We start from the raw sequence: 23675 nt of genomic DNA, 5'->3' as shown, positions 1-23675 counted from the left end.
GGGAGTGCGATATAGTCAACCTGCCAGGCCTCCCCATAGTTATACTTCAGCCATCGTCCTCCATACCAGAGAGGCTCTAACCACTTGGCTTGCTCAATTGCAGCACGCTTCACACTCGTGAATAACCTGGGCAATAGTGTCCATTGCTAAATCTGCCCCGTGATCACGGGCCCATCTGTATGGTGCATCTCTGCCCTGATGGCCTGAAGTGTCATGGGCCCACCGGGCCAAAAATAATTCACCCTTATGTTGCCAGGGCTAAAACTAATTCACCCTTACATCGCCAACCTAAATCCATCTGAGCCACTTCAGTCTTAGCAGCTTCATCCACCTGTTGATTGTTCTGGTGTTCCTCAGTGGCCCGACACTTGGGCACACAAGCATCTACGTGGCATACCTACAGCACCAGGTGCTGCACCCGGACAGCGATATCTTGCCACAGAAGAGGCTGAGGTGTGTGTTGAGTCCCTTGAACACCTTGCAAGGTCTCTCCAGGCCACTGTCATCTCAAAACAAAGCGTTATGTGGGGCACACACTGAACTGACCGACGAGGATGGGATTCGAACCCATGCGTGCAGAGCACAATGGATTAGCAGTCCATCGCCTTCACCACTCGGCCACCTCGTCAGTGTCCTCCTGCTGCTGCCACTGATGCTCCTGCAACTGATGCTGGTGATGCTCCTGGCTTTTTATTCTGTTTGACTTTGGAGAGTGTGGTGGAAAAAGACTGCTTTAGGGTCACTCAAAGAAAGGCCATCAAAGGTATTAGCAAGAGCAGTTTATAAATAAGGCATTGTTTGACAGAATTTGATGGCAAGGCTCACTCTACTACTCATTACACAGGTGAAGTTAAGAGAGGAATACCGAGGTGAAACTGAGCTAAAGGGTATTGGTATAGGGCCTGAAGTCATAAAGATATAAGGGAGACCCTGCTGCTGAGTCCTGAGGTTCAGAACAGATGCCCCCTGCTTTCTAAACACCTGATGGAGCCTGGGTGCGCCTGGCTCCTACCTTGTCTCAGGCCTGGCCAATGGTGCATGTAGTGGAATGTGCCCTTGAGAGTTTATGAACTCTGAGGGGTGCCCCAGTCAGAGGGAGCGACCTGGTTGCAGCTCACTGCAGTCCAGGAGAGCCCCAGGTGTCTCTCTCCTGGGACAATTACTTACAGACTCATATGATATAATAGGCATCACAGAAACATGGTGGGATGGCTCCTGTGACTGGAGTGTTGGAATGGAAGGCTACAGGCTCTTTAGAAAGGACAGGCCCAGCAGGCAGGTGAAGGGGAGTTGCCCTGTATGCTAGGGGTAGGCTGGAGAGTATGGAACTCTGTCTGGGGACAGGTGATCACTTAACAGAGAGTTTGTGGGTCAGGGTTAAAGGGAAAACAGCGATGGTAGACATTACTGTGGGGATCCGTTACAGACCGCCTGATCAAGGAGAACCTGCAGATGAAGCACTCTACAGACAGATAGGAAAAGCCTCACGCTCGCAGGCCCTTGTTCTCATGGGGGACTTCAACCACCCTGACATCTGTTGGAGCGACGGTGCTGCCCGGCACAAGCAATCCAGGAGGTTCCTCGATTGTGTGGAAGGGAACTTCCTTCTGCAAGTAATAGAGGAGCCGACAAGGAGAGGTGCCATGCTTGAGCTCGTGCTCACCAACAGGGAAGGGCTGGTTGGAAATGTGATGCTCCAGGGCAGCCTTGGATGCAGCGATCACGAGATGGTCGAATTTGAGATCCTCAGGACAGTGAGAAGGGCATGCAGCAAGCTCACTGCCCTGGACTGCGAGAGAGCAGACTTTGGCCTCTTCAGGAGCCTGCTTAGTAAGGTTCCATGGGATATAGGCCTGGAGGGCAGGGGGGCCCAAGACTGTTGGTTGGTATTCAAGGATCGCCTACGGCAAGCTCAGGAGTGCTGCATCCTAACTAGAAGGAAGTGCAGCAGGAGGGCCAGGAGACCTCCTTGGATGGATAAGGAGCTGCTGAGGAAAATTCAAAGGAATAACAAGGCTTATAAAAGGTGAAAGCAAGGACAGGCGGCTGGGATGAATACAGGAATGTTGTCTGGGAAGCTAGGGACCAGGTTAGGAAGGTTAAGGCCCGGTTAGAATTAAACTTGGCTAGGGATGTTAAGGATAACAGGAAGGGATTCTATAGGTACGTAGCGAATAAAAAGCAGACTAGGGACAACGCAGGCACCCTCCGGAAGCTATCGGGAGAACTGGCTACACAGGATTTGGAGAAGGCTGAAGTTCTGAACGACTTCTTTGCCTCGGTCTTCACTGGCAAAGGCTCTGACGACACCACCCAAGTCTTGGAAGGTAGATACAGGGACTGTGAGAATGAAGACCTTGGGCCCACTGTAGGAGAGGATGTGGTTTGAGACTGTCTTAAAAACCTGAATGTGCACAAGTCCGTGGGACCTGATGGAATCCATCCGCGGGTCCTGAAGGAGCTGGCGAATGAAGTTGCTAAGCCACTGGCCATCATGTTTGAAAAATCATGGCAGTCAAGTGAAGTTCCTGACGACTGGAAAAAGGGAAATATAACCCCCATTTTCAAGAAGGGGAAAATGGAAGACCCGGGGAATTACAGAGCAGTCAGTCTCACCTCTGTGCCTGGTAAAATCTTGGAGCACATCCGCCTGGAAGGCATGCTAAGGCACATGAAAAACAAGGTGCTTGGTGACAGCCAGCGTGGCTTCACTAAGGGGAAATCCTGCCTGACCAATTTGGTGGCCTTCTATGTTGGTGCTACAGAACTGATGGAGAGGGGTAGAGCAGTTGATGTCATCTACCTGGACTTGTGCAAAGTGTTCGATGCTGTCCCACATGACATCCTTGTCTGTAAATTTGAGAGACATCAATTTGATAGGTGGACCACTCGGTGGATAAAGAACTGGCTGGATGGCCGCACACAAAGAGTTGTGGTCAATGGCTCGATGTCCAGCTGGAGACCAGTAATGAGCGGTGTCCCTCAGGGATCGGTGTTGGGACAAGTCTTGTTTAACATCTTCGTCGCTGACACGGACAGTGGGATTGAGTGTGCCCTCAGCAGGTTTGCCGATGACACCAAGCTGTGTGGTCCGGTTGACATGCTGGAGGGAAGGGATGGCATCCAGAGGGACCTCGACACGCTTGTGAGGTGGGCTGATGCCAACCTTATGAAGTTCAACCATGACAAGTGCAAGGTCCTACACCTGAGTCGGAGCAATCCCAGGCACAGCTACAGGTTGGGCAGAGAAGAGATTCAGAGCGGCCCTGCAGAGAAGGACTTGGGGGTGCTGGTCAATGAGAAAATGAACATGAGCCAGGTCCAGTGTGTGCTTGCAGCCCAGAAACCAACCGTATCCTGGGCTGCATCAAAAGGAGCGTGAACAGCAGGTCGAAGGAGGTGATCCTGCCCCTCTACTCTGCTCTTGTGAGACCTCACCTGGAGCACTGTGTGCAGTTCTGGTGTCCTCAACATAAAAAGGACATGGAACTGCTGGAACAAGTCCAGAGGAGGCCACGAGGATGATCAGGGGCTGGAGCACCTCCCGTATGAAGCCAGGCTGAGGAAGTTGGGGCTGTTCAGCCTGGAGAAGAGAAGGCTGCATGGAGACCTCAGAGCAGCTTCCAGTACCTGAAGGGGGCCTATAGGGATGCTGGGGAGGGACTCTTCGTCAGGGACTGTAGTGACAGGACAAGGGGTAAACGGGTTAAAACTTAAACAGGGGAAGTTTAGATTGGATATAAGGAAGAAATTCTTTCCTGTTAGGGTGGTGAGGCACTGGAATGGGTTGCCCAGTGAGGTTGTGAGTGCTCCATCCCTGGCAGTGTTGAAGGCCAGGTTGGATGAAGCCTTGGGTTGTATGGTTTAGTGTGAGGTGTCCCTGCCCATGGCAGGGGGGTTGCAACTGGATGACCTTGAGGTCCTTTCCAAGCCTTAATATTCTATGATTCTTTGATCCTATAAGATGATTTGCTTTGGCCATGAGCTCCATCCTGACCTCAGCTGTGTGTGTGTTCCACGACAGTTCTGTTCCAGGTTGTCAGGAAATGCCTGCTCAGGCCAGAAGTTCCCCGGGCACAGCCGGGGCGTTCCCAACCATCCAGATCTCTGCGCGCTCCACTCTGCCTTTGCCAGGCAGCAACGGTTCTTGCTACAGCCATGGAGCACCCAGGCATCCAGCTCGTTGCACTTGTGGAAAGGCAATCTCCATTGCCATGGGATGTCAAGGGCAAAAGAGGAGGCTCTCTCAAGTGCTGAAACCACGGAGAAAGCCATAGTTTTACCGAGGGAGGAAGGGTTCTGCATACTCTGCTGGTTGGGACTGGAGAAGAGGGAAGGAGGGAAGAAAGATGACTCTGTTGCGGAGCTGATGCCCGATGTCTTTATTGAGATAATCAAGGGGAAATGGAGCAGAGGAGAACTTCAGCAATGCCTTTTGGAGGCCGAGTAAAGCTCAGGGAAGAGGTGGCAAGTGAGGGGAAAGCAGAGCAAGGGAAGGGAAGACAGAGGTTTCCTGGGCAGAGAGAGAAGGGCAGCGCGGGCCCCTTCCTGCAGGCGGAGCGGCCGGAGCTGGGCTCCTGTGCAGAGCAGAGCCACGCTCTCGGGGCTGTGTGCAGGGCTTTCCTGGAGGCTGCTGGCGCTGGAGCAGGGGCAGGCAACGCAGGGGCTTCAGCATAAGAGATTGCCACGTCCCAGAGCCCCGCAGAGCCCCCGGCCCAGCCCTGCCCAGCCATAGCCCCCCAGCCCCAGGGAGCCCCCAGAAGCGATGGGCACGCTGGCAGCGCTGAGAGAGCTGCCCACGGCAGCCGAGGCGCTGGAGCCCACGGCTGTGCTCTGCGGGAAGGAGCTGAGGATCGGGCCCGGCAGCGTCACCAGCACTGGCGAGGGCTGGATGGCAACGCTGGAGTCGGCGCAGCGCAGGACGCACGGCTCGTTGCAGCTGTTGGCGAGCGGGGTTGGGCCGCAGGCAGCGGGCAGGCACGGGCTGTAGCACGACATGTCTGCTGGAGGGAGGAGAGCCTGCGGGACCCACACAGGGAGCAGAGGCCATGAGCTGCCGGGCCCCGTCAGGCGCCAGCTCCGCGCCTCTGGCAACGGGCGCTGCCTGGCCAGGGCCAGGGAAAAGCCTTCCCTCCTCCCGCACCATCCCACCTCCCAGCAGAGGGGAGCACAGGGCATCCTGCAGCCTGGAGCCCTGCTCACAAGGACCCCGCACAGGACGGGAGCAGTCCCCCCGTAGCAAGCAGGAAGAGAAGAGGGGAGTTCAGACGTACCGAGTCCACGAGGAAAGCAAGGGAAGAGCTGCGGATGGAAGGGCCTGGAGTGGCACGGCCTTTTATACAGGGAGCCAGCGCCTCGGGACACGTGGAACACGTGTGCCTTTGTGAAGCACGTTAACAAACAGCAATTTGAGGTTAGCAAAGCACCGCCATGAGATGGAGAATTGTCCCTTTCATCTGAAAGGTCTGATTTGCATTTCCCCCTTGGGCGAGAGCGCAGCCGTGATGCATCCGATGCTGCTCCTCAAAGCAACGGCCATGGAGGTCCCCGCCAGGCTCCAGAAAGGGTTTCAGTAGCTCCAGCCCTGTGTGAGGGCCGTGCGCATCCTTGCCGGGGAGCGTGAGGGCCCCTCTCAGGCTGGCCTTGAGCTGCGGAGCGCTGCTGCTGAAGGGCACTCGCCTGGGTCACCTGTTGAAGGGCTGAGGCTGAGGAGCACCGGTCCCGCAGGGCCACGGAAGGGCTCAGTGAGCAGCCAGGCCCCGGCCGGACGCCTTTCTGGGCGAGGGACACAGAAAGAAGGGAACTCAGATCCCCAGAGGTGGTTGGAAGGTGAAGGCCAAAGAAGGACCCTTTGTGGGACAGAGAGAAGCACCGTTGTGTGAATGAGGGGGGCCCTGGGAGCGTTCCTAGAGGTGGCCTCAAAGCAGGGCTGAAAAGGCTGGAGGGGGAAAGGTGCTGCTGCAGGGCAATGTGTCATTTCTCAGCCCCCAAATTCTCATTCCCAAAGTGAGTCGTCAGGCCCTTGGGTGGCAGCTCAAAGGGGCAGAGGAGCAAACCCATGGGCATTTGGCTGAGGGTGCTTTCCCCTTTGGGTGCCCTTGCCCGGCCTGGGAAGGACGTGTCCTCTGGTGCCTGCACTTCAAAGCAGAAGGCTTCCCGGGGAGCAAGTGCGGGCCTGTGGTGTGCGCTTCCTGGCCTCGGGCGCTCCACACGGCTGCTGAGGCAGGTGGATGCGTGTGCCCTCTGCAGCTGCCTCAGCCCTGCTCAGGCACAGGCAAGGCCGGGCTCCTCGTGGCACAGGAATGGCTCCCACCCTTCTGCATGCAGCAGCGGGGCAGGGCCAGGCCAAGGAGGAGAGCACCGGGCACGGTGCTCGCTGCCTGCCTCCCCCTGGTCTGCGCTCCGGAAACCTCTCTGAGTGGGAGCGTCAGGGCCCGTCTGTGCTGTCCTCCTGTGGCTGCTGTTTCACCCAGGAGCACGGCAGGGTTGCAAGGAGTCCCCAGGTGGTTGGGCAAGACGCTGACAGTCCTGACAGCGCTGTGCAAAAAGCTGCATGTCTGCAGGAACGCGGATGTGAGGCTGCACCTCTGCACATCTGAAGCCATTTGCCCCAGAGCCCCTGGTGCCAGGGCATGGCTGATTCACCCCGAGGCGGAGCTGAGGTCTCTCAGAGTGGCTCAGCACTTTCGGGTGACTGCTGCTGCCACCTTGCCATTAAAGGGCCCCGAAGGTGCCCACATGTCCCTGAGCTGGGCAAAACAAGCCGGACCCTCCGGGTCCAGTGACCTGAACAAGCCACCCTCCAGTGTTGCAAGGAGGAGCGTTGTTTTCTTGGGGAAGAGTGTGCCGAAGCCAACAGGTCCACTTGGCGATGGCTCACACTCAGGCATGAGTCAACGGTTCCCACATCGCTCTCCAGGACGTGCTGAGCCACTGCTCCTGCTCAGGAGAGGGTTTCCTTCCCCAGCTCAGGAGGCCTTTGTTTGACCATCACCTCCCACCCACCCCGGCGCTCCCGGTCCCCTCAGCACAGCAGCCATCCTGCAGGGGCTTGGCTGGGCTCTGAGCATCTCCATAGCCTGCAGGCACTGGTCTTGCTCAGGGCCAGCCAGAGCCCACCACAGGGAGACCCTTCTGAGTGCCCTTCAGGCTGGCTCCACAGGCAGAGTGCTAAGTAAGCAGTGGCCGTGTTGCCCAGGAAGGGCAGGACCTGCACAACACCCAGTCATGGCCTCAATCTGCCCCAAGGCTTCCCCAGCACCTGGAATGGTTCCTCAAAGGAGCGCTGGTCTGCGGGAGAACCACAATTGCTATCAACACAGTGACACGAGTGATTTTTCCAGGATGAAAAGGGACCAAGCATTTCAGGCAGAGGAGGCATGTCTTTCATCTTCCAGCCAGCTTTGAGAAGCCAAAATTGCCGTTTCTCAATGTGCTTCGTGTTTGGGTCATTTTTCAGCTCCCCTGGGGCTCTGGGCCGCAGTATAAAAGTGGCCCACAACTGCCAGCTCCTCCATCCTCTCCTCGTGCCTTCCTCTGCTCCGGGAAGTTGGTAAGTCTCAGTTCATTTTGCCCCTTGTCTCCCCGGTTGGCAGAACAGTTTTTTGTGGTGAGGGCCTCCCTGGCTCTTGGCGGATGGTCTGGGATGTGGATCGGGACATTGGTTGGTCTCTTGGCCAGCCGAGCTTCTTTCCAAGGCTCAGGTCCTACGGCCAGCACTGCCTAACCGATGACTGGGCACTCCCTCCACCGCCCACCGTTCAGCAATGCTGCTTTTGCACTAATGGCAGGATGAGGAGCTCCCTCAGGAGAGCCAGTGCCACCATTCACGCTGCCTCCGTGGTGGCTGCTGTCTTCAGGAGCCTGTTGCGTTGTGCTCAGCCAGGTCCCCTCCTGAGAGCAGTGGCTGGGAGGAGCCCGACCTGGCAAGACCAGGGCGCTCGAGGGCAGGGCGTTTGGCTGCGTGAACAAACGGGTGCTGGCAGAGGGGCCGATGGCCAGGAAGGTCAGAGCCGATTCCAAGGAGAGGGATCCTCTCGATCTGCAGTAGAAAATCTTCCCCTGCCTAAGGCCACAGCGTCAAGGCTGTGCTCCAGCCACCTGAAAACCCAGCATCCATATTCGCATTCTGGGAAGGGGCTTAAGGAGGACTCTCTCCAGGGGCCTTCCCCACCAAGCCTTCAGGAGCAAGCAGGAGGACTGCAGTGAAATGCCCTCAGGGCCAGCAGGCAATCCCCTGGTAAAGGAGCACCCAGAGGCAGCAGAGCAGCTGGAGGGGGACTGCTCCCGTCCTGTGCGGGGTCCTTGTGAGCAGGGCTCCAGGCTGCAGGATGCCCTGTGCTCCCCTCTGCTGGGAGGTGGGATGGTGCGGGAGGAGGGAAGGCTTTTCCCTGGCCCTGGCCAGGCAGCGCCCGTTGCCAGAGGCGCGGAGCTGGCGCCTGACGGGGCCCGGCAGCTCATGGCCTCTGCTCCCTGTGTGGGTCCCGCAGGCTCTCCTCCCTCCAGCAGACATGTCGTGCTACAGCCCGTGCCTGCCCGCTGCCTGCGGCCCAACCCCGCTCGCCAACAGCTGCAACGAGCCGTGCGTCCTGCGCTGCGCCGACTCCAGCGTTGCCATCCAGCCCTCGCCAGTGCTGGTGACGCTGCCGGGCCCGATCCTCAGCTCCTTCCCGCAGAGCACAGCCGTGGGCTCCAGCGCCTCGGCTGCCGTGGGCAGCTCTCTCAGCGCTGCCAGTGTGCCCATCGCTTCTGGGGGCTCCCTGGGGCTGGGGGGCTATGGCTGGGCAGGGCTGGGCCGGGGGCTCTGCGGGGCTCTGGGACGTGGCAATCTCTTATGCTGAAGCCCCTGCGTTGCCTGCCCCTGCTCCAGCGCCAGCAGCCTCCAGGAAAGCCCTGCACACAGCCCCGAGAGCATGGCTCTGCTCTGCACAGGAGCCCAGCTCCGGCCGCTCCGCCTGCAGGAAGGGGCCCGCGCTGCCCTTCTCTCTCTGCCCAGGAAACCTCTGTCTTCCCTTCCCTTGCTCTGCTTTCCCCTCACTTGCCACCTCTTCCCTGAGCTTTACTCGGCCTCCAAAAGGCATTGCTGAAGTTCTCCTCTGCTCCATTTCCCCTTGATTATCTCAATAAAGACATCGGGCATCAGCTCCGCAACAGAGTCATCTTTCTTCCCTCCTTCCCTCTTCTCCAGTCCCAACCAGCAGAGTATCCAGAATAATTTCTCCCTGGTAAAACTATGGCTTTCTCCATGGTTTCCAGACTTGAGAGAGCCTCCTCTTTTGCCCTTGACATCCCATGGCAATGGAGATTGCCTTTCCACAAGTGCAACGAGCTGGATGCCTGGGTGCTCCATGGCTGTAGCAAGAACCGTTGCTGCCTGGCAAAGGCAGAGTGCAGCGCTCAGAGATCTGGATGGTTGGGAACGCCCCGGCTGTGCCCGGGGAACTTCTGGCCTGAGCAGGCATTTCCTGATAACCTGGAACAGAACTGTCGTTGAACACACACACAGCTGAGGTCAGGATGGAGCTCATGGCCAAAGTCAATCATCTTATGACCCTGTAAGTAATTGTCCCAGGAGAGAGACACTTGGGGCTCTCCTGGACTGCAGTGAGCTGCAGCCAGGTCCCTCCCTCTGAGTGGGGCACCCCTCAGAGTTCATCAACTCTCAAGCTTACATTCTGGTACACGCACCATTGGCCAAGTCTGAGACTCAGATAGGAACCAGGCGCACCCAGGCTCCATCAGGAGTTCAGAAAATGATAGGGGTCTGTGCTGAATGTTGTCATTAAGGGGAGAGTCCCCTTACCCTTGTCACCTTCAATCTCCATACAAATCATTTTAGCTCGCTTCTACCTTGATTTTCCTTTATGCATTCCATTAGACACAAATTGTTGACCAAGTCTGAGACTAAGACAAGATCCAGCCGCACCGAGGCTCTGTCAGGAGTTTAGAAAGCAGGGGGCATCTGTTCTGAACCTCAGGACTCAGCAGCAGGGTCTCCCTTACATCTTAATGCCTTCAGGCCCTATACCAATACTCTTTAGCTCGGTTTCACCTCAATTTCCCTCTCTACACTTCATCTATGTAACAAGTAGTAGAGTGAGCTTTGCCATCAAATTCTGTCAAACAATGCCTTATTTATAAACTGCTCTTGCTAATACCTTTGATGGTCATTTTTTGAGGGACCCTAAAGCAGCCATTTTCCACCACACTCTCCAACATCAAACAGAATAAAAAGCCCTCATCATCAGCAGCAGCAGCAGGAGCAGGACACTGACGAGGTGGCCGAGTGGTGAAGGCGATGGACTGCTAATCCATTGTGCTCTGCACGCGTGGGTTCGAATCCCTTCCTCGTTGGTCAGCTCAGTGTGTGCCCCACATAACATTTTGTTTTGAGATGACAGTGGCCTGGAGAGACCTTGCAAGGTGTTCAAGGGACTCAGCACACACCTCAGCCTCTTCTGTCTGCACCTAGGCAGGAGGAACAAGAAGGGAAACAAGGGAGATCCATAAACTCACAGGAATCTCACTGCCTCCTTGATCCCTGCAATGATGAGAGAGCAGAACACCTGGGAAGTGTTTTACAAGAACAGGTAGCACAGGAAGGTGCCTGGGACTCAGAAGCATGGGTTTCTGAAGGAGAAGTCTTCCTTACCAAGCTGGTAGTCTTCTACAGGGAGGTCACTAGCCTGATAGAGAAGGCAAGAGCAGTGGATGTTGTTCACCTTGCCTTCAGGAAAGCTCAACAGGCGATAGGATCAAAAAAGACCATACAAGTAAAGCACTTTCTGTCACACCACATCTGAAGTCAGATTTTGATGGGAGACATTACTCTTACCTGTTCACAGAGTCTCAGAATCGCTGGGGGTGGAAGGTACCTCCAGAGATCCTTTAATGGCAGCCAACTGCTCCAGCAGGGTCACCTTGAGCTGCTTGCTTAGCACATCATCTAGTTGGGGTTTCAGCATCTCCAGTGATGTTCACCACAGGAACTTTATCCCCCTCTACAGGGAGTAAAAGTTCTGCTTGTGCTGGTCCAGCCAGGTGGCTTTTGGTAAATGTGTATCCCCATGTTTGAAAGTCCCACCACCCATAGCTCCCAGTGTGGTTTTTAACAGCCCATTATACCGTTCGATTCTCCCAGAGGCTGGTGCATGGTAGGGGATGTGCTACACCCGCTCAATGCCGTGCTCTTTGGCCCAAATGTATGAGGTTGTTCTGGAAATGAGTCCCATTGTCTGACTCAGTTCTCTCTGGGGTGCCGTGTCGCCACAAAATCTGTTTCTCAAGGCCCAGGACAGTGTTCCGGGCAGTGGCGTGGGGCACAGCGTACGTTTCCAGCCAGCCGGTGGTTGCTTCTACCACGGTAAGCACATGGCACTTGCCTTGGCGCGTTGATGGGAGTGCGATATAGTCAACCTGCCAGGCCTCCCCATAGTTATACTTCAGCCATCGTCCTCCATACCAGAGAGGCTCTAACCACTTGGCTTGCTCAATTGCAGCACGCTTCACACTTGTGAATAACCTGGGCAATAGTGTCCATTGCTAAATCTGCCCCGTGATCACGGGCCCATCTGTATGGTGCATCTCTGCCCTGATGGCCTGAAGTGTCATGGGCCCACCGGGCCAAAAATAATTCACCCTTATGTTGCCAGGGCTAAAACTAATTCACCCTTACATCGCCAACCTAAATCCATCTGAGCCACTTCAGTCTTAGCAGCTTCATCCACCTGTTGATTGTTCTGGTGTTCCTCAGTGGCCCGACACTTGGGCACACAAGCATCTACGTGGCATACCTACAGCACCAGGTGCTGCACCCGGACAGCGATATCTTGCCACAGAAGAGGCTGAGGTGTGTGTTGAGTCCCTTGAACACCTTGCAAGGTCTCTCCAGGCCACTGTCATCTCAAAACAAAGTGTTATGTGGGGCACACACTGAACTGACCGACGAGGATGGGATTCGAACCCATGCGTGCAGAGCACAATGGATTAGCAGTCCATCGCCTTCACCACTCGGCCACCTCGTCAGTGTCCTCCTGCTGCTGCCACTGATGCTCCTGCAACTGATGCTGGTGATGCTCCTGGCTTTTTATTCTGTTTGACTTTGGAGAGTGTGGTGGAAAAAGACTGCTTTAGGGTCACTCAAAGAAAGGCCATCAAAGGTATTAGCAAGAGCAGTTTATAAATAAGGCATTGTTTGACAGAATTTGATGGCAAGGCTCACTCTACTACTCATTACACAGGTGAAGTTAAGAGAGGAATACCGAGGTGAAACTGAGCTAAAGGGTATTGGTATAGGGCCTGAAGTCATAAAGATATAAGGGAGACCCTGCTGCTGAGTCCTGAGGTTCAGAACAGATGCCCCCTGCTTTCTAAACACCTGATGGAGCCTGGGTGCGCCTGGCTCCTACCTTGTCTCAGGCCTGGCCAATGGTGCATGTAGTGGAATGTGCCCTTGAGAGTTTATGAACTCTGAGGGGTGCCCCAGTCAGAGGGAGCGACCTGGTTGCAGCTCACTGCAGTCCAGGAGAGCCCCAGGTGTCTCTCTCCTGGGACAATTACTTACAGACTCATATGATATAATAGGCATCACAGAAACATGGTGGGATGGCTCCTGTGACTGGAGTGTTGGAATGGAAGGCTACAGGCTCTTTAGAAAGGACAGGCCCAGCAGGCAGGTGAAGGGGAGTTGCCCTGTATGCTAGGGGTAGGCTGGAGAGTATGGAACTCTGTCTGGGGACAGGTGATCACTTAACAGAGAGTTTGTGGGTCAGGGTTAAAGGGAAAACAGCGATGGTAGACATTACTGTGGGGATCCGTTACAGACCGCCTGATCAAGGAGAACCTGCAGATGAAGCACTCTACAGACAGATAGGAAAAGCCTCACGCTCGCAGGCCCTTGTTCTCATGGGGGACTTCAACCACCCTGACATCTGTTGGAGCGACGGTGCTGCCCGGCACAAGCAATCCAGGAGGTTCCTCGATTGTGTGGAAGGGAACTTCCTTCTGCAAGTAATAGAGGAGCCGACAAGGAGAGGTGCCATGCTTGAGCTCGTGCTCACCAACAGGGAAGGGCTGGTTGGAAATGTGATGCTCCAGGGCAGCCTTGGATGCAGCGATCACGAGATGGTCGAATTTGAGATCCTCAGGACAGTGAGAAGGGCATGCAGCAAGCTCACTGCCCTGGACTGCGAGAGAGCAGACTTTGGCCTCTTCAGGAGCCTGCTTAGTAAGGTTCCATGGGATATAGGCCTGGAGGGCAGGGGGGCCCAAGACTGTTGGTTGGTATTCAAGGATCGCCTACGGCAAGCTCAGGAGTGCTGCATCCTAACTAGAAGGAAGTGCAGCAGGAGGGCCAGGAGACCTCCTTGGATGGATAAGGAGCTGCTGAGGAAAATTCAAAGGAATAACAAGGCTTATAAAAGGTGAAAGCAAGGACAGGCGGCTGGGATGAATACAGGAATGTTGTCTGGGAAGCTAGGGACCAGGTTAGGAAGGTTAAGGCCCGGTTAGAATTAAACTTGGCTAGGGATGTTAAGGATAACAGGAAGGGATTCTATAGGTACGTAGCGAATAAAAAGCAGACTAGGGACAACGCAGGCACCCTCCGGAAGCTATCGGGAGAACTGGCTACACAGGATTTGGAGAAGGCTGAAGTTCTGAACGACTTCTTTGCCTCGGTCTTCACTGGCAAAGGCTCTGACGACACCACCCAAGTCTTGGAAGGTAGATACAGGGACTGTGAGAATGAAGACCTTGGGCCCACTGTAGGAGAGGATGTGGTTTGAGACTGTCTTAAAAACCTGAATGTGCACAAGTCCGTGGGACCTGATGGAATCCATCCGCGGGTCCTGAAGGAGCTGGCGAATGAAGTTGCTAAGCCACTGGCCATCATGTTTGAAAAATCATGGCAGTCAAGTGAAGTTCCTGACGACTGGAAAAAGGGAAATATAACCCCCATTTTCAAGAAGGGGAAAATGGAAGACCCGGGGAATTACAGAGCAGTCAGTCTCACCTCTGTGCCTGGTAAAATCTTGGAGCACATCCGCCTGGAAGGCATGCTAAGGCACATGAAAAACAAGGTGCTTGGTGACAGCCAGCGTGGCTTCACTAAGGGGAAATCCTGCCTGACCAATTTGGTGGCCTTCTATGTTGGTGCTACAGAACTGATGGAGAGGGGTAGAGCAGTTGATGTCATCTACCTGGACTTGTGCAAAGTGTTCGATGCTGTCCCACATGACATCCTTGTCTGTAAATTTGAGAGACATCAATTTGATAGGTGGACCACTCGGTGGATAAAGAACTGGCTGGATGGCCGCACACAAAGAGTTGTGGTCAATGGCTCGATGTCCAGCTGGAGACCAGTAATGAGCGGTGTCCCTCAGGGATCGGTGTTGGGACAAGTCTTGTTTAACATCTTCGTCGCTGACACGGACAGTGGGATTGAGTGTGCCCTCAGCAGGTTTGCCGATGACACCAAGCTGTGTGGTCCGGTTGACATGCTGGAGGGAAGGGATGGCATCCAGAGGGACCTCGACACGCTTGTGAGGTGGGCTGATGCCAACCTTATGAAGTTCAACCATGACAAGTGCAAGGTCCTACACCTGAGTCGGAGCAATCCCAGGCACAGCTACAGGTTGGGCAGAGAAGAGATTCAGAGCGGCCCTGCAGAGAAGGACTTGGGGGTGCTGGTCAATGAGAAAATGAACATGAGCCAGGTCCAGTGTGTGCTTGCAGCCCAGAAACCAACCGTATCCTGGGCTGCATCAAAAGGAGCGTGAACAGCAGGTCGAAGGAGGTGATCCTGCCCCTCTACTCTGCTCTTGTGAGACCTCACCTGGAGCACTGTGTGCAGTTCTGGTGTCCTCAACATAAAAAGGACATGGAACTGCTGGAACAAGTCCAGAGGAGGCCACGAGGATGATCAGGGGCTGGAGCACCTCCCGTATGAAGCCAGGCTGAGGAAGTTGGGGCTGTTCAGCCTGGAGAAGAGAAGGCTGCATGGAGACCTCAGAGCAGCTTCCAGTACCTGAAGGGGGCCTATAGGGATGCTGGGGAGGGACTCTTCGTCAGGGACTGTAGTGACAGGACAAGGGGTAAACGGGTTAAAACTTAAACAGGGGAAGTTTAGATTGGATATAAGGAGGAAATTCTTTCCTGTTAGGGTGGTGAGGCACTGGAATGGGTTGCCCAGTGAGGTTGTGAGTGCTCCATCCCTGGCAGTGTTGAAGGCCAGGTTGGATGAAGCCTTGGGTTGTATGGTTTAGTGTGAGGTGTCCCTGCCCATGGCAGGGGGGTTGCAACTGGATGACCTTGAGGTCCTTTCCAAGCCTTAATATTCTATGATTCTTTGATCCTATAAGATGATTTGCTTTGGCCATGAGCTCCATCCTGACCTCAGCTGTGTGTGTGTTCCACGACAGTTCTGTTCCAGGTTGTCAGGAAATGCCTGCTCAGGCCAGAAGTTCCCCGGGCACAGCCGGGGCGTTCCCAACCATCCAGATCTCTGCGCGCTCCACTCTGCCTTTGCCAGGCAGCAACGGTTCTTGCTACAGCCATGGAGCACCCAGGCATCCAGCTCGTTGCACTTGTGGAAAGGCAATCTCCATTGCCATGGGATGTCAAGGGCAAAAGAGGAGGCTCTCTCAAGTGCTGAAACCACGGAGAAAGCCATAGTTTTACCGAGGGAGGAAGGGTTCTGCATACTCTGCTGGTTGGGACTGGAGAAGAGGGAAGGAGGGAAGAAAGATGACTCTGTTGCGGAGCTGATGCCCGATGTCTTTATTGAGATAATCAAGGGGAAATGGAGCAGAGGAGAACTTCAGCAATGCCTTTTGGAGGCCGAGTAAAGCTCAGGGAAGAGGTGGCAAGTGAGGGGAAAGCAGAGCAAGGGAAGGGAAGACAGAGGTTTCCTGGGCAGAGAGAGAAGGGCAGCGCGGGCCCCTTCCTGCAGGCGGAGCGGCCGGAGCTGGGCTCCTGTGCAGAGCAGAGCCACGCTCTCGGGGCTGTGTGCAGGGCTTTCCTGGAGGCTGCTGGCGCTGGAGCAGGGGCAGGCAACGCAGGGGCTTCAGCATAAGAGATTGCCACGTCCCAGAGCCCCGCAGAGCCCCCGGCCCAGCCCTGCCCAGCCATAGCCCCCCAGCCCCAGGGAGCCCCCAGAAGCGATGGGCACGCTGGCAGCGCTGAGAGAGCTGCCCACGGCAGCCGAGGCGCTGGAGCCCACGGCTGTGCTCTGCGGGAAGGAGCTGAGGATCGGGCCCGGCAGCGTCACCAGCACTGGCGAGGGCTGGATGGCAACGCTGGAGTCGGCGCAGCGCAGGACGCACGGCTCGTTGCAGCTGTTGGCGAGCGGGGTTGGGCCGCAGGCAGCGGGCAGGCACGGGCTGTAGCACGACATGTCTGCTGGAGGGAGGAGAGCCTGCGGGACCCACACAGGGAGCAGAGGCCATGAGCTGCCGGGCCCCGTCAGGCGCCAGCTCCGCGCCTCTGGCAACGGGCGCTGCCTGGCCAGGGCCAGGGAAAAGCCTTCCCTCCTCCCGCACCATCCCACCTCCCAGCAGAGGGGAGCACAGGGCATCCTGCAGCCTGGAGCCCTGCTCACAAGGACCCCGCACAGGACGGGAGCAGTCCCCCCGTAGCAAGCAGGAAGAGAAGAGGGGAGTTCAGACGTACCGAGTCCACGAGGAAAGCAAGGGAAGAGCTGCGGATGGAAGGGCCTGGAGTGGCACGGCCTTTTATACAGGGAGCCAGCGCCTCGGGACACGTGGAACACGTGTGCCTTTGTGAAGCACGTTAACAAACAGCAATTTGAGGTTAGCAAAGCACCGCCATGAGATGGAGAATTGTCCCTTTCATCTGAAAGGTCTGATTTGCATTTCCCCCTTGGGCGAGAGCGCAGCCGTGATGCATCCGATGCTGCTCCTCAAAGCAACGGCCATGGAGGTCCCCGCCAGGCTCCAGAAAGGGTTTCAGTAGCTCCAGCCCTGTGTGAGGGCCGTGCGCATCCTTGCCGGGGAGCGTGAGGGCCCCTCTCAGGCTGGCCTTGAGCTGCGGAGCGCTGCTGCTGAAGGGCACTCGCCTGGGTCACCTGTGGAAGGGCTGAGGCTGAGGAGCACCGGTCCCGCAGGGCCACGGAAGGGCTCAGTGAGCAGCCAGGCCCCGGCCGGACGCCTTTCTGGGCGAGGGACACAGAAAGAAGGGAACTCAGATCCCCAGAGGTGGTTGGAAGGTGAAGGCCAAAGAAGGACCCTTTGTGGGACGGAGAGAAGCACCGTTGTGTGAATGAGGGGGGCCCTGGGAGCGTTCCTAGAGGTGGCCTCAAAGCAGGGCTGAAAAGGCTGGAGGGGGAAAGGTGCTGCTGCAGGGCAATGTGTCATTTCTCAGCCCCCAAATTCTCATTCCCAAAGTGAGTCGTCAGGCCCTTGGGTGGCAGCTCAAAGGGGCAGAGGAGCAAACCCATGGGCATTTGGCTGAGGGTGCTTTCCCCTTTGGGTGCCCTTGCCCGGCCTGGGAAGGACGTGTCCTCTGGTGCCTGCACTTCAAAGCAGAAGGCTTCCCGGGGAGCAAGTGCGGGCCTGTGGTGTGCGCTTCCTGGCCTCGGGCGCTCCACACGGCTGCTGAGGCAGGTGGATGCGTGTGCCCTCTGCAGCTGCCTCAGCCCTGCTCAGGCACAGGCAAGGCCGGGCTCCTCGTGGCACAGGAATGGCTCCCACCCTTCTGCATGCAGCAGCGGGGCAGGGCCAGGCCAAGGAGGAGAGCACCGGGCACGGTGCTCGCTGCCTGCCTCCCCCTGGTCTGCGCTCCGGAAACCTCTCTGAGTGGGAGCGTCAGGGCCCGTCTGTGCTGTCCTCCTGTGGCTGCTGTTTCACCCAGGAGCACGGCAGGGTTGCAAGGAGTCCCCAGGTGGTTGGGCAAGACGCTGACAGTCCTGACAGCGCTGTGCAAAAAGCTGCATGTCTGCAGGAACGCGGATGTGAGGCTGCACCTCTGCACATCTGAAGCCATTTGCCCCAGAGCCCCTGGTGCCAGGGCATGGCTGATTCACCCCGAGGCGGAGCTGAGGTCTCTCAGAGTGGCTCAGCACTTTCGGGTGACTGCTGCTGCCACCTTGCCATTAAAGGGCCCCGAAGGTGCCCACATGTCCCTGAGCTGGGCAAAACAAGCCGGACCCTCCGGGTCCAGTGACCTGAACAAGCCACCCTCCAGTGTTGCAAGGAGGAGCGTTGTTTTCTTGGGGAAGAGTGTGCCGAAGCCAACAGGTCCACTTGGCGATGGCTCACACTCAGGCATGAGTCAACGGTTCCCACATCGCTCTCCAGGACGTGCTGAGCCACTGCTCCTGCTCAGGAGAGGGTTTCCTTCCCCAGCTCAGGAGGCCTTTGTTTGACCATCACCTCCCACCCACCCCGGCGCTCCCGGTCCCCTCAGCACAGCAGCCATCCTGCAGGGGCTTGGCTGGGCTCTGAGCATCTCCATAGCCTGCAGGCACTGGTCTTGCTCAGGGCCAGCCAGAGCCCACCACAGGGAGACCCTTCTGAGTGCCCTTCAGGCTGGCTCCACAGGCAGAGTGCTAAGTAAGCAGTGGCCGTGTTGCCCAGGAAGGGCAGGACCTGCACAACACCCAGTCATGGCCTCAATCTGCCCCAAGGCTTCCCCAGCACCTGGAATGGTTCCTCAAAGGAGCGCTGGTCTGCGGGAGAACCACAATTGCTATCAACACAGTGACACGAGTGATTTTTCCAGGATGAAAAGGGACCAAGCATTTCAGGCAGAGGAGGCATGTCTTTCATCTTCCAGCCAGCTTTGAGAAGCCAAAATTGCCGTTTCTCAATGTGCTTCGTGTTTGGGTCATTTTTCAGCTCCCCTGGGGCTCTGGGCCGCAGTATAAAAGTGGCCCACAACTGCCAGCTCCTCCATCCTCTCCTCGTGCCTTCCTCTGCTCCGGGAAGTTGGTAAGTCTCAGTTCATTTTGCCCCTTGTCTCCCCGGTTGGCAGAACAGTTTTTTGTGGTGAGGGCCTCCCTGGCTCTTGGCGGATGGTCTGGGATGTGGATCGGGACATTGGTTGGTCTCTTGGCCAGCCGAGCTTCTTTCCAAGGCTCAGGTCCTACGGCCAGCACTGCCTAACCGATGACTGGGCACTCCCTCCACCGCCCACCGTTCAGCAATGCTGCTTTTGCACTAATGGCAGGATGAGGAGCTCCCTCAGGAGAGCCAGTGCCACCATTCACGCTGCCTCCGTGGTGGCTGCTGTCTTCAGGAGCCTGTTGCGTTGTGCTCAGCCAGGTCCCCTCCTGAGAGCAGTGGCTGGGAGGAGCCCGACCTGGCAAGACCAGGGCGCTCGAGGGCAGGGCGTTTGGCTGCGTGAACAAACGGGTGCTGGCAGAGGGGCCGATGGCCAGGAAGGTCAGAGCCGATTCCAAGGAGAGGGATCCTCTCGATCTGCAGTAGAAAATCTTCCCCTGCCTAAGGCCACAGCGTCAAGGCTGTGCTCCAGCCACCTGAAAACCCAGCATCCATATTCGCATTCTGGGAAGGGGCTTAAGGAGGACTCTCTCCAGGGGCCTTCCCCACCAAGCCTTCAGGAGCAAGCAGGAGGACTGCAGTGAAATGCCCTCAGGGCCAGCAGGCAATCCCCTGGTAAAGGAGCACCCAGAGGCAGCAGAGCAGCTGGAGGGGGACTGCTCCCGTCCTGTGCGGGGTCCTTGTGAGCAGGGCTCCAGGCTGCAGGATGCCCTGTGCTCCCCTCTGCTGGGAGGTGGGATGGTGCGGGAGGAGGGAAGGCTTTTCCCTGGCCCTGGCCAGGCAGCGCCCGTTGCCAGAGGCGCGGAGCTGGCGCCTGACGGGGCCCGGCAGCTCATGGCCTCTGCTCCCTGTGTGGGTCCCGCAGGCTCTCCTCCCTCCAGCAGACATGTCGTGCTACAGCCCGTGCCTGCCCGCTGCCTGCGGCCCAACCCCGCTCGCCAACAGCTGCAACGAGCCGTGCGTCCTGCGCTGCGCCGACTCCAGCGTTGCCATCCAGCCCTCGCCAGTGCTGGTGACGCTGCCGGGCCCGATCCTCAGCTCCTTCCCGCAGAGCACAGCCGTGGGCTCCAGCGCCTCGGCTGCCGTGGGCAGCTCTCTCAGCGCTGCCAGCGTGCCCATCGCTTCTGGGGGCTCCCTGGGGCTGGGGGGCTATGGCTGGGCAGGGCTGGGCCGGGGGCTCTGCGGGGCTCTGGGACGTGGCAATCTCTTATGCTGAAGCCCCTGCGTTGCCTGCCCCTGCTCCAGCGCCAGCAGCCTCCAGGAAAGCCCTGCACACAGCCCCGAGAGCATGGCTCTGCTCTGCACAGGAGCCCAGCTCCGGCCGCTCCGCCTGCAGGAAGGGGCCCGCGCTGCCCTTCTCTCTCTGCCCAGGAAACCTCTGTCTTCCCTTCCCTTGCTCTGCTTTCCCCTCACTTGCCACCTCTTCCCTGAGCTTTACTCGGCCTCCAAAAGGCATTGCTGAAGTTCTCCTCTGCTCCATTTCCCCTTGATTATCTCAATAAAGACATCGGGCATCAGCTCCGCAACAGAGTCATCTTTCTTCCCTCCTTCCCTCTTCTCCAGTCCCAACCAGCAGAGTATCCAGAATAATTTCTCCCTGGTAAAACTATGGCTTTCTCCATGGTTTCCAGACTTGAGAGAGCCTCCTCTTTTGCCCTTGACATCCCATGGCAATGGAGATTGCCTTTCCACAAGTGCAACGAGCTGGATGCCTGGGTGCTCCATGGCTGTAGCAAGAACCGTTGCTGCCTGGCAAAGGCAGAGTGCAGCGCTCAGAGATCTGGATGGTTGGGAACGCCCCGGCTGTGCCCGGGGAACTTCTGGCCTGAGCAGGCATTTCCTGATAACCTGGAACAGAACTGTCGTTGAACACACACACAGCTGAGGTCAGGATGGAGCTCATGGCCAAAGTCAATCATCTTATGACCCTGTAAGTAATTGTCCCAGGAGAGAGACACTTGGGGCTCTCCTGGACTGCAGTGAGCTGCAGCCAGGTCCCTCCCTCTGAGTGGGGCACCCCTCAGAGTTCATCAACTCTCAAGCTTACATTCTGGTACACGCACCATTGGCCAAGTCTGAGACTCAGATAGGAACCAGGCGCACCCAGGCTCCATCAGGAGTTCAGAAAATGATAGGGGTCTGTGCTGAATGTTGTCATTAAGGGGAGAGTCCCCTTACCCTTGTCACCTTCAATCTCCATACAAATCATTTTAGCTCGCTTCTACCTTGATTTTCCTTTATGCATTCCATTAGACACAAATTGTTGACCAAGTCTGAGACTAAGACAAGATCCAGCCGCACCGAGGCTCTGTCAGGAGTTTAGAAAGCAGGGGGCATCTGTTCTGAACCTCAGGACTCAGCAGCAGGGTCTCCCTTACATCTTAATGCCTTCAGGCCCTATACCAATACTCTTTAGCTCGGTTTCACCTCAATTTCCCTCTCTACACTTCATCTATGTAACAAGTAGTAGAGTGAGCTTTGCCATCAAATTCTGTCAAACAATGCCTTATTTATAAACTGCTCTTGCTAATACCTTTGATGGTCATTTTTTGAGGGACCCTAAAGCAGCCATTTTCCACCACACTCTCCAACATCAAACAGAATAAAAAGCCCTCATCATCAGCAGCAGCAGCAGGAGCAGGACACTGACGAGGTGGCCGAGTGGTGAAGGCGATGGACTGCTAATCCATTGTGCTCTGCACGCGTGGGTTCGAATCCCTTCCTCGTTGGTCAGCTCAGTGTGTGCCCCACATAACATTTTGTTTTGAGATGACAGTGGCCTGGAGAGACCTTGCAAGGTGTTCAAGGGACTCAGCACACACCTCAGCCTCTTCTGTCTGCACCTAGGCAGGAGGAACAAGAAGGGAAACAAGGGAGATCCATAAACTCACAGGAATCTCACTGCCTCCTTGATCCCTGCAATGATGAGAGAGCAGAACACCTGGGAAGTGTTTTACAAGAACAGGTAGCACAGGAAGGTGCCTGGGACTCAGAAGCATGGGTTTCTGAAGGAGAAGTCTTCCTTACCAAGCTGGTAGTCTTCTACAGGGAGGTCACTAGCCTGATAGAGAAGGCAAGAGCAGTGGATGTTGTTCACCTTGCCTTCAGGAAAGCTCAACAGGCGATAGGATCAAAAAAGACCATACAAGTAAAGCACTTTCTGTCACACCACATCTGAAGTCAGATTTTGATGGGAGACATTACTCTTACCTGTTCACAGAGTCTCAGAATCGCTGGGGGTGGAAGGTACCTCCAGAGATCCTTTAATGGCAGCCAACTGCTCCAGCAGGGTCACCTTGAGCTGCTTGCTTAGCACATCATCTAGTTGGGGTTTCAGCATCTCCAGTGATGTTCACCACAGGAACTTTATCCCCCTCTACAGGGAGTAAAAGTTCTGCTTGTGCTGGTCCAGCCAGGTGGCTTTTGGTAAATGTGTATCCCCATGTTTGAAAGTCCACCACCCATAGCTCCCAGTGTGGTTTTTAACAGCCCATTATACCGTTCGATTCTCCAGAGGCTGGTGCATGGTAGGGGATGTGCTACACCCGCTCAATGCCGTGCTCTTTGGCCCAAATGTATGAGGTTGTTCTGGAAATGAGTCCCATTGTCTGACTCAGTTCTCTCTGGGGTGCCGTGTCGCCACAAAATCTGTTTCTCAAGGCCCAGGACAGTGTTCCGGGCAGTGGCGTGGGGCACAGCGTACGTTTCCAGCCAGCCGGTGGTTGCTTCTACCACGGTAAGCACATGGCACTTGCCTTGGCGCGTTGATGGGAGTGCGATATAGTCAACCTGCCAGGCCTCCCCATAGTTATACTTCAGCATCGTCCTCCATACCAGAGAGGCTCTAACCACTTGGCTTGCTCAATTGCAGCACGCTTCACACTCGTGAATAACCTGGGCAATAGTGTCCATTGCTAAATCTGCCCCGTGATCACGGGCCCATCTGTATGGTGCATCTCTGCCCTGATGGCCTGAAGTGTCATGGGCCCACCGGGCCAAAAATAATTCACCCTTATGTTGCCAGGGCTAAAACTAATTCACCCTTACATCGCCAACCTAAATCCATCTGAGCCACTTCAGTCTTAGCAGCTTCATCCACCTGTTGATTGTTCTGGTGTTCCTCAGTGGCCCGACACTTGGGGCACACAAGCATCTACGTGGCATACCTACAGCACCAGGTGCTGCACCCGGACAGCGATATCTTGCCACAGAAGAGGCTGAGGTGTGTGTTGAGTCCCTTGAACACCTTGCAAGGTCTCTCCAGGCCACTGTCATCTCAAAACAAAGTGTTATGTGGGGCACACACTGAACTGACCGACGAGGATGGGATTCGAACCCATGCGTGCAGAGCACAATGGATTAGCAGTCCATCGCCTTCACCACTCGGCCACCTCGTCAGTGTCCTCCTGCTGCTGCCACTGATGCTCCTGCAACTGATGCTGGTGATGCTCCTGGCTTTTTATTCTGTTTGACTTTGGAGAGTGTGGTGGAAAAAGACTGCTTTAGGGTCACTCAAAGAAAGGCCATCAAAGGTATTAGCAAGAGCAGTTTATAAATAAGGCATTGTTTGACAGAATTTGATGGCAAGGCTCACTCTACTACTCATTACACAGGTGAAGTTAAGAGAGGAATACCGAGGTGAAACTGAGCTAAAGA

The 23675-nt window shown here is 56.1% G+C and overlaps 4 protein-coding genes and 5 non-coding genes across 9 annotated transcripts; 4 read left to right on the top strand and 5 right to left on the bottom strand.

The window, feature by feature from the left end:
• Window positions 1-546: 546 nt before the first annotated feature.
• On the bottom strand, window positions 547-628 carry TRNAS-GCU (transfer RNA serine (anticodon GCU)). Its single transcript has one exon. It is a non-coding gene; the product is annotated as a tRNA-Ser (tRNA).
• Window positions 629-4528: 3900 nt separating this feature from the next.
• On the bottom strand, window positions 4529-5037 carry LOC136021522 (beta-keratin-related protein). The gene has a single exon (XM_065693837.1). The coding sequence runs from the start codon at window positions 4996-4998 to the stop codon at window positions 4669-4671; it is 330 nt and encodes a 109-aa protein (XP_065549909.1). The 5' UTR covers window positions 4999-5037; the 3' UTR covers window positions 4529-4668.
• A 3434-nt stretch (window positions 5038-8471) lies between these two features.
• Window positions 8472-8840, top strand: LOC136021530 (beta-keratin-related protein). Its single transcript, XM_065693847.1, has one exon. It carries the CDS (start codon window positions 8511-8513, stop codon window positions 8838-8840), a length of 330 nt encoding a protein of 109 aa, XP_065549919.1. The 5' UTR covers window positions 8472-8510.
• Window positions 8841-10271: 1431 nt separating this feature from the next.
• Window positions 10272-10353, top strand: TRNAS-GCU (transfer RNA serine (anticodon GCU)). Its single transcript has one exon. It is a non-coding gene; the product is annotated as a tRNA-Ser (tRNA).
• A 1588-nt stretch (window positions 10354-11941) lies between these two features.
• TRNAS-GCU (transfer RNA serine (anticodon GCU)) lies at window positions 11942-12023 on the bottom strand. The gene has a single exon. It is a non-coding gene; the product is annotated as a tRNA-Ser (tRNA).
• Window positions 12024-15923: 3900 nt separating this feature from the next.
• On the bottom strand, window positions 15924-16432 carry LOC136021523 (beta-keratin-related protein). The gene has a single exon (XM_065693838.1). It carries the CDS (start codon window positions 16391-16393, stop codon window positions 16064-16066), a length of 330 nt encoding a protein of 109 aa, XP_065549910.1. The 5' UTR covers window positions 16394-16432; the 3' UTR covers window positions 15924-16063.
• Window positions 16433-19866: 3434 nt separating this feature from the next.
• On the top strand, window positions 19867-20235 carry LOC136021531 (beta-keratin-related protein). The gene has a single exon (XM_065693848.1). It carries the CDS (start codon window positions 19906-19908, stop codon window positions 20233-20235), a length of 330 nt encoding a protein of 109 aa, XP_065549920.1. The 5' UTR covers window positions 19867-19905.
• Window positions 20236-21666: 1431 nt separating this feature from the next.
• Window positions 21667-21748, top strand: TRNAS-GCU (transfer RNA serine (anticodon GCU)). The gene has a single exon. It is a non-coding gene; the product is annotated as a tRNA-Ser (tRNA).
• Window positions 21749-23334: 1586 nt separating this feature from the next.
• Window positions 23335-23416, bottom strand: TRNAS-GCU (transfer RNA serine (anticodon GCU)). Its single transcript has one exon. It is a non-coding gene; the product is annotated as a tRNA-Ser (tRNA).
• Between the last annotated feature and the right edge of the window lie 259 nt (window positions 23417-23675).

The sequence above is a fragment of the Lathamus discolor genome, chromosome 13, assembly GCF_037157495.1.
Source record: "Lathamus discolor isolate bLatDis1 chromosome 13, bLatDis1.hap1, whole genome shotgun sequence".
In the NCBI taxonomy this organism is placed as follows: Eukaryota; Metazoa; Chordata; class Aves; order Psittaciformes; family Psittacidae; genus Lathamus; species Lathamus discolor.
Note: the sequence above shows the minus strand (reverse complement) of the source record. Positions and strands in the feature narration are given on the sequence as shown.